Below are 9,729 nucleotides of genomic sequence, written 5' to 3' on the forward strand. Positions count from 1 at the left end.
CACTTGCTTAAACTATATATATATATAAATAATTAATTATTATATATCATTATATATAATACTTTTTATTTTATATATATATATACATACACACACACACACACACACACACACACACTCAAATAAAGTTCAGCTACAAATTTCTAATGGGCTTTTCACCTTTGTTACATTATAACGACATAATGTAATTTATGACAGACCAACACAGTCCCAGCAGTGGTGTTTCAAAATCAGTCTCATTTACTCCAATACTTCTAACATTTTATTCAGACACAGATGAAAGTGCGTCTCATTCACAAACAAGATTACTGTACAAAAGTATACAGTAAAAATGTGAATTTCAGATGTACATCTCTTTTTTTATTATTATCCGTTAACTAGACTTTTCAGGAAACAAAATCAAATGAAACACAATTACACATTTTAAATTACTGATACACACATTTTTCAAAATGTATTTTGACAAACAAACTTGTCACCCAGCACTAATCAGATCTACCAAATAAAAAGTCAAATATTGACCAAAGCAATGTTTTGAGTTATTCAATAACAAAAAGTATCAACTGTCAAAATGGCCTCCAAAATTGATCTGTAACTGCAAAAAACGTGTTGATGATTACAACAAACAAAAAGTGCAATGGTTGCCGTAATGTTGCATAAAATGAGATTTTACTTTAAATCACCTACAGTAAAATCGAAGTTCCACAACAGCTGCTGCTTAAAAGTCTAAAGGTATTGAGAGCTGTAGGAACCATAAGCACTGGCTCAGCAGATGGCTTGTTCTGTTCCTGGATAGCAGTCCAAGTTGGTAGTGATATGTTCATCCTCCTCAGTTGTGTGTCCACTTTCATTCATCATAATGAAGAGAGGAAAGGAACTTATCCACATCCAAATCGTGGGGGAAACAGTCAATAAGTTTCTTTCTTTCCTGAAAAGTAAAAATAGAAAACGACATCAGGGGTTGGTTACACACAAAATATTATACTCTTCTGTGAGGTGGGTAGTGGAGGATAAGAAGGCTGGATAAGAAAGGATGAAAACAAAGTAAAGAAAAATAACATAAGAATGACATGACAAAATATACACAGAAAAATAAAACTTTTTTGAGAAACCGATTTTGTTGTCCTGTCAACTAGCCAACACACAACGGTGACTCGAGAAGAGGAAAAAACAATTTTAGGAGGAAGTAGGAAGAATATATAAACCGGTAACACTTAAATTACATAACGCAATCTACAATGAGACTAAAACCAGCCAGAAGGTGCATTGAAACCAACAAGCTCTCACAAGGGTAAAAGTTTGATCCTTTAAAGTTTTCTACATATATTCACGTTGCAACCAAACTTATAAATGAAACCAACCAGCACAAAGTAGTAGATAAGTGTGAAATAGATCAAACATGTCAGTTTTTTCAGTTTATTTTTAACAAGTAAAACCTTGAAGAGTGTGCTAAAGATACAATCATACCTACAACGGAATGGTTTAGGTCGGGGTGTCAAACTAAAGTTGTCGAGGCTCAGTGTGCTGCAGGGTTTATTGGTGTTCTTGCTCTGCCACAACTCGCTTACAAGGCTGAATTACCTGTTCAGCTTATTGCCTAACTCTGCATGACGTCTCAATGATCCACATTTTGTTTCAGGCATGTTGAGCCAGAACAACATCAGCTCCTAAAGCTTATTTAAAGCTTGCCTGGCTTAGAGCACAGCATGTAGCCTCGTCAAAGACCAGACCTAGTCTCAAAAATTATTTTTCACATATGCCCTTAAGCTTAACATTATTTTACAAAGAATGGGCAAGACATGCCAAATGTGAAAATCTGTGGAGGCAATCCTCAAAAAATACTGATAATGAAGATTACACTTATTTTTGTTTCCACAAATTATGGATGCCTTGAATCCTTTGCCTTCTTACATGCTACATTTTATTGGTCCGTCACATAAAAGATCAATTTATGAGTATAAATTTAAGCATCTTACGAAGTCAGACACATCTCAAATGTAGTTGTAAATGTCAATAGAAATAAATTTTACTGACTTTGTCTTTCTTGATGCTGGGAGATCGTTTCCGCTCTCTCTTGGCGGACGGACTCTCTCTGACTGGAGACTGCTTGCGTTTTTTACTCTTTGAGCTTGACGGTGATTTTTCTCCGACCTCCTCCTGGCGCAGGCTGTCCTTCAGCGGCGTGCCCGTCCTGGCGATGGCGGCACGAGAAAGAATCATGAGGGTGTGTGCGGCCATGTTAATGCTGTTTTCACTCCCGGCTTCGCTGGCAGGGCTGCAGGTCGGCACATCAGGGGTGTTGGGAGGCAACAGCTGCTTCGGAGTCCCCTCTGCATTTTTAGCGTTTTTCGGACGGGAAGGAGTCCTCTGACAATCAGCAGCCGCCTCACCGATGTGGTCGGACCCAGAAAGCATATGGTCCGAACTGCTAACTATGGCTTTTCTGACCGGAGGAGGAGGAGAACCGAGGCCTTGCAGCATTTCAGCGGCCTGCTTGGCCAGAGAGCTAGTTTTTGAAGCAGCCTTTGTCGGCTTGGCCTGTGGGGCCGCTGGAGGGCTGAAGTCTCTTGATGCTGAGGATGAAGGAGTTGATGGCTGCTGTTTGTCTTGTGAGCCTCCTTTCATTTCGTTCTCCTTGTTCGCTCTGACGTTTGGATTCTCCTGAGAGGAAGTCCTCTTCTCCATTCGTCCCTCACGTGATTTCAAAGAAGCCTTCTCTCCAGCCTCCTTCCTGCTGCTGCTCTCCTCGTTGTCCTTCCTGCTTCCTGATCTGAACGAAGAATCGGATGACAGCGACCTGGAACCGCAAGCATCTTTAGCTTTTGGCCCGTCATCATCAGGTCTGTGGAAGCCATCGACGGACGCCTCCTGTGGCTGAGACTTCTCAGCTTCATTGTCTGTTCTTGCATTTTGAGACTCTTGGTCATGAATTATGTGCATCTGTTTGCGAGGCGTCTTCTTGACAGAGTCTTTCTGCTGCGTTTGTAAAGAAGCAGCTTCTTTTAGCAAGTTTGCTCCTCCTGTGGGATCTGTTGAACATCTGACGGTCTCCACTCTCCTCTTAGGTTTGCTGCTACCTAAAATAGCCGGTTTTGTTCGACCGCCTGCTGGCCTATTATCTCTCTCCGTCGGACGGGTATGTTGTGTTGTGTTTGAAGCAGAATGTGTTGGAGTCCCAGCTGTTCTGGTAGTTTGGGATCGAACCTCTGATGAGGAGGAGTCAAAACATAAAATCCTCCGATGACTGGGTCCACTGGATCCTTTAGCTGCTTCCCTCTGCTCTGAAGGTTTAGGCTGAACAGCAGCAGCAGTCACAGTTTTCACACATCCTGCAATCGAGATAAAAACAACATATTGGAGACGAAAGACAGTGAAACATTAAAGCTGAAGGCACTCTTCCAGAAACTTAAAGCTGCACGTTACCTGATTTTGTAGACTGCTTAGGTTCGATAGTGGTGGGCTTTGGTTTTAGTTTTTCTCTTGTCTGTGTAGGTTTTGGGGTTGTAACATCAACTATCTGTAAATATATAAGAATAACCAGAATATTAAAGTTTTATTTTTTTAAAAAAATCCCCTGATGAAACGGTAAAAATAAAGTTATGTTACCTGATTGGAAACCACTTGGATACTTCCCATCGTATTCTGCCCCAAAACAGAGACAGGAAGCACAACAGGCTTTACAGGTGATGGTAATATAAGTGCTGGTCCTGCAAAGAAAGCAAATGGATTCAGGGTTTTAACTACAGCAAGAAAACAAAGATTAAAGTAATGAGCGACATGAGGAGTCTGCACCCTGTGGTGCTTTAATCTCTTTTAAAAACTCAAGCCAATAATGATAAAGAGCTCAGAGGTGCATGCCTATATGCATGTTATTTATTATTATTATTTTATTATTTTCTGATCCAGGAAATGTTTTCATTTTTTCATTGTGAAAGTTGAAAAAATCTGTACATTTTACAAAGAAGGTTTTTAATGAATATTTTTCTTTTCTTTTCAAGTTTCTTGACAATTTGGCAGCTCAAGACCAATTTTATTTTGTAGCAGCAGGGACAAGACTGACTCTTTGGATCGTAAATGTCGCTGAACATTAATTCCTGATAGTTTTCCATCATAACACTCAAATTTCGATTTTGCTGCAAATTTGAGTACAAAAAGTCTGACTTCATGTAAGTTTTAAGATCTGTTTTTTTTTTGTTTTTTTTTAACAAATAAAATTGGGATCTTAGCCTTGACTATGTGGTGTAGTAAAAGGCAATGTTCACTAATGTGTGTCCTTTTTGATAAAGGAACAAGGAAATTTAGTTTGGAAACTACAGACTTTCTATAATGATTTATTTCCTCTGCTTATCCATGCTACAAATAATGATCTAATTAATTTCAATAGTTTTCCAAAGTTGCATAATGAAGCTGTTTGTAAAATGTGGTCAATAAATAGAATAGAAACAGCAGAAAATTCAGGTTTACCAGCAGCAAAGTGACACACAGACTCACACAGTAAAAAACATAAAAATAAAAACAAAGAATAACTGACATTACAGTAAGCAGCACATGTAGACACACTGCTGTACCTGTGGAGTAGCTCGGTGTAGCGACTCCATGCTGGTTGGTGGGTAAGGGTTGTCCGTTTGGGACTCCAGCTGGAAGCAGCACCGGTCTGGCCTGAACGTCTGGAGTTGGGACCACCAAGAAATAACTGGCTGGGGTGGGTGGGGGGTCCACAGCGGACTGAAACACATATCTCTGTTGAGCCTGCGATGCTGCACTGACTGGAGACGTGTACACTCCTCCAGGTTTACAGACGAAAGGACTACCGCATCCCTCTGACCGCTGTAAGCTGCTCACCGCCTGCGCGGCTTCATCGAAGTTGGCTTTAGGAGTAGCAGGACATGCAGGTGATTTTGCTGGCGAGGAAAGGTAGATGGTGGGTATCTTGTCTCCGGAAATACTTGAAACCGCCTGATTTAACGCAGCGTCTCTGGAAGAATCCCCATCCTGGTTATCGCTGACGATGATCTCCAAAGACACAATGTTGCTGGGCTCTCCAGGCTTGCGTGGGGAAAGAGCAGGAGGAGGAGGAGGAGGAGGACTGGGCGTTAGGGTAACTGGAGCACAAGAGGAAGAGGATGCAGAAGAGGCAGAAACAGGAGTGGAAGCAGCCGTGACTGGAGCAGCTGCAGAATCAGATGCTGACGGCACAGAGCCAGGAGGCACCGTTAGACTGTCTCTACCAGAAACACACACATCAGGCTGGCTGGGAGAGGTGTTGTTGACCTGGACCTCATGCTGATCACCAGCAGCTGCTCCATCAACTCCATCAGCTGGCTTGTTTAGTCCTGTCGCCTGTGGATGCTCAGGGTTTCCGTCAATGCTTGAGGCTGGTCTCTCCTCAGCGAGCAGAGCTGCGTCTCTCGATAAAGACCCTGAATTTGAGAGTGTCACTGGGGTGGACAAACTGTCCACAGGTGGGGGCGGCGTGTTTAGAGGCTCATCGCTTTCCATTTGTGGTCCACTGTTCGCTGATGGGTTTTCTTTCCTCATGGAGTTCCCAGCAGCGGGTGAGTAGCTGACTAACAGTCTGGCTGAGCTGTTCTCAATCCTAGACGTTCTGCCGTTCGAGTCCAAAATGGTTTTTCTCAACAAGGTGGATGAAGAGGATTTTCTGGTTTTACGCTCCTGCCCAGCTCTCGCCTTCGGCGCTCCTGATGTTGCATCTAAAGTATTTCCATCATTTTGGGAAGGACCTGAAGAATAAAACAAAACAAACCTGACCGATTATCCAAGTTCTTGTTTTTGTGCTCTAGACAAGTCAGTAAAACCAGAAATAAAATAGTTTCAAAAGAGGAAAAATAGTCTTGACATTAGATTCTACTTTCGAGAATAGCTATAACTATGGATAAATGACGATAATAAAGTTCTGAAAGATTTACCGCCCACTCAGACCCATATTGACCAGTGTTGAAAGAGAATGACTGAATACCTGGATCGCTACTTTGGAGGACCTGGACAGCAGGTGGGAGTCCAGTCGTCTCATTCTCTTCAGAAATACAAGCAATGCTGCCGTCCCCTGCGTCTCCATCAGCATTTTTAGTTTTATCTGCAAAATTACAAAAGAATTCTCAATACGACTTTCTTATCCATTTAGAAACTTTGATTCTGATGCAATTTAAAAAAACAACAACGTAGCGGATAGTTACGGTAATCAAAAAGGTCAAAGAGGGCCTGAAAAGCCGGGTCAGATTCAGTTTGCTCCAAAATGTCATGGATGGCATCATCGCTCATATGGATTTCTCCCTGATATTAATAATAATAATAATACACATAAAATTAAGGAAGACAGTGTGAATTTAGGAACAAATAGTGCTCTGTCAGATGTTTTAGTACCTCTAGTCCTAGAATCTCATCTATAGACTGGTCTGGCTCCACTGTACTTGAAGAAGCTTTGGATGTTTGTGGTACTGCATCACTGGCATCAGGCACACACAAAAAAAAACATGTTTAAGTACAGAAATATTATTTTAAGTCTGCTTAGTAGGTATTATCGTCACTATCAGCTTTGTCAAAATACTGAAAACAGATCATCAACATACCTGGCAAGGATTTTGTTGATGTTTTCAGCAAGTTTCTCTTGCAGTGCCCTGTCCCCCAAAATCTTGTCGCGTGCATTTTGTATCACGAGTTGCTGTGAAGATTTTAATGTTTTAAAAGTTAGACACCTTCAGGGGAAGCTCAATGTGTGATGTTTCAGCTGGGGCTTTCATGCACAGGGAAAATATGCAACATGTATCAATGTTTTATATGATACGTCACAGAAAGAAAAGAAAAGAGAAAAAAACAGCGACAGCAAGAGATGGAGAAAAACATTTAGACAATGGAACTTAAGTCTGAAAAAAATATATTTTTTCCCACTCCATTTTATTATTTAGTTTTCAACTATTTCTTTGTAAAAGAACAAACAAGCTTCTAAACATAAACTCACTGGAAAATTCTCCTTGACGACCTCCTCAGGCTGGGCGTCTGCAGTGACGTTAGTGGCAGCCGTGGCAGATTTACTGGGCCCTCCTGACCCGGTCAGACCACCTCTCTTCCTGGGAGTGTCCCTGAATGCAGCAGATAGGTTGTAGTGAAGCACACAAAAAGATACATGGAAAAATATATTAACAGATCATCTGTTATCTTTATCTAGCAACAAGCTAGGGCAGCATAATATCAGGAAATACGTCACGTGTGACAATATTGGTGAAAATAAATAACGATGACCTGCAATTAGTAATCAGTGTTAATGTGGGACTAATATCCAGCCCTGTTCCAGTGGCACATCCTAAAGCCTACACTTTTTTTTTTTTATCAAAGTCTGTTTTAATTATCAGTTGTGGAAAAAATATATATTCTTTTGTAATTCTCTTAGTTGCATTCCTTAGAGAGAGAGAGAGAGAGAGAAGAAACAACTTCTGATCTTAGTGTAAGTTAAAAGTAGGTCTTTATGATATTAAACAGGTATTTATACAACTCTATTCTGTACTTGTTCTTTCCCATCCTTACCATTTCCTTCGACCAGGAGAAACTGGGCCTGACGTGAGGCGGTGCTCTGAAACGATAACTTGTACAGGAGAATCTCCTGTGAAATACAACAACAAGGTGCAATGTTCAACTACAGCGACTGATTTAATAGCAAAAACAGAAGTTCACATAGTTTCACCCAAGCTGACAAAGGGTTTTCAAATCAAAATGCCCAATGTTAAACACATCCAAACAAATCCACCACAATACTGACGGGGTGTGTTGAGTAATCGGCTCCCATCGTGGACCGGCTGCTGCGCCCCGCCGCTGGCTGTGGCTCTGATCTGAGGGCTGGTGAAGCTAACAGGAGTGGAGTGGCCTAGCATGCTGTGGGTGGTGTGGGCGGGGCTGATGAAGGAGCTGCTTTCAGACACGGAGGTGCAGACCACACCGCTTGGAGACGCCACCGTCAGGACCCGCTGCCTCGCCATGTTTGCCACTCCGACGCGTGAACGTACTGCAACAGACAGAGACTGGATCGTACACTATTTTTGACCAAACACTAAATGCAGGATTTACAGGTGCAATGCAGGAAAACCACTTTGGTCAGTGCATGATATTAGATCACTGATATCCTTTTGGGAAACATACGGTTTAAACACTACTTACAAATGTAAAAACACATCACCTTTTAAATGTACAAGTCCAAAAAATGAGAATAATATTTATAAAGTTGTCCTTTCAGATTTAGGTTGTGCAGTTGAGTAATTTTGTATTTTAATGTTTTATCTTTTTGATTAAAAACCAAAATTCAACATTATTAACAAAAACAGGATTTTTCTTCAAATAATTATGCCACATTTCAAAGGGAACACACATACTTATTTTGTTCTTTAATTTTCTTTCTCCAAACTTAATAAATGACCAACAGTCAATGTTGAGCCAAATAATTACAATTAAACTTTTTCCACCGTAATCCATCAGCTTGATTTCAGAACATATTAAATTTTCATTTCATAAAAAGTTGTATTTTAAGGAAATTTGAAACATTTATGCTCCTTTATCAGTAACAGATACATATCTAATATGTATTATTTAATGATAAAACATTTGATCTAACAGTAATTAGAAATAACTTACTCCTCTGACTTGCAGATATAGCGGGGGAATTCTGCAATGATCTGGAAAATAATTTATAAATATCAGATCAACAACAGTTAATCTCAAAACATGAACAGACTTGAATGTTGAAAGTAGTCAATTATTACTTGATTTGGTTGAGGGTAAAATCCAGCTTTTTCCACAAAGATGTCATCACAAGAGGGACTTCGTGTCCAGAGTCTTTTAGAAAACAACAACACAGTTGTTACAATCTGCTTAAAGTGAACACATATATATATATATATTCCAAAACACGAAAGCCACATTTACCTTTTGCTTTCGCTGCCACATACTCATTCAAGATGGCTGTCAAGCCCTTCCCAAAGACAGACTGTGCATGTGTGAGGGAAGAGTTTATTAATATCTGTGCATGGCAATCTTAACAATTAAAGACAGGTACATGTTTGGACAGCCTTTGGACTCACAAAAACACAGGCAGGTATCACTCCGTCTCCTGTAGTGTGCTCGGCATACTCCTTCAGGTTTGGACTCTCATGGATGAAGGCTTGGCTTGTAGCTGACAGCCCCTCTTCCTGGAGGTACCCTGCACAAAGCAACAAAAAAAAAAAGACAGGTATTAAAAAGTTAGCACTGTGGCACAATAAATCTGCACCGTTGTCACTTCGTTATGGCTACCAGCTAAAGCTACAAGCAGCTGTAGCTTTGTTATGTCCGGCTTACCCAAAACAAGCCGAGCGACGTCAGAAGGGAGCAACATGGCAGCTTTAGGTGTAATAAATTAAAGTAAAGAACGAATAAATGGCTACATATTCGAAAAATTGCTAATAAAAGTCGCAACATAACCCCACATTAGAGGACGTCATTGGTGTTATAATGAGGGCAACATCCTGACTAAACTCCTGCTTTCTCAAACGGCGGGGAACTCGAGAACCCGGAAGTAGCAGCTTGACCTACTACTCAGATTCCTGGTAATTGTAGTCCAATCCGGATCTATGAACGTAAAAATATCATATACGGGCTATATGAACATACAAACATGCAGTATGTTGGAACTTGATTAAATACTAAAACAAATTTCTGAACTGTTTCGTACTCAAAACAGCATTCATT

At 40.6% G+C, this 9,729-nt stretch overlaps 1 protein-coding gene across 1 annotated transcript; it reads right to left on the minus strand.

The window, feature by feature from the left end:
* Positions 1-217: 217 nt before the first annotated feature.
* Positions 218-9,561, minus strand: npat (nuclear protein, ataxia-telangiectasia locus). Its single transcript, XM_007575101.2, has 17 exons — positions 9,340-9,561; positions 9,084-9,202; positions 8,929-8,989; positions 8,766-8,838; positions 8,638-8,678; positions 7,772-8,014; positions 7,540-7,615; positions 6,977-7,097; positions 6,588-6,679; positions 6,382-6,463; positions 6,195-6,291; positions 5,978-6,094; positions 4,569-5,741; positions 3,607-3,707; positions 3,424-3,517; positions 2,035-3,329; positions 218-928 (listed from the first exon to the last, which is right to left on the minus strand). The coding sequence occupies exons 1-17, from the start codon at positions 9,374-9,376 to the stop codon at positions 848-850; spliced, it is 3,903 nt and encodes a 1,300-aa protein (XP_007575163.1). The 5' UTR covers positions 9,377-9,561; the 3' UTR covers positions 218-847.
* Positions 9,562-9,729: the final 168 nt, after the last annotated feature.

This window comes from Poecilia formosa, unplaced genomic scaffold (assembly GCF_000485575.1).
Source record: "Poecilia formosa unplaced genomic scaffold, Poecilia_formosa-5.1.2 Scaffold369, whole genome shotgun sequence".
Classification (NCBI taxonomy): Eukaryota; Metazoa; Chordata; class Actinopteri; order Cyprinodontiformes; family Poeciliidae; genus Poecilia; species Poecilia formosa.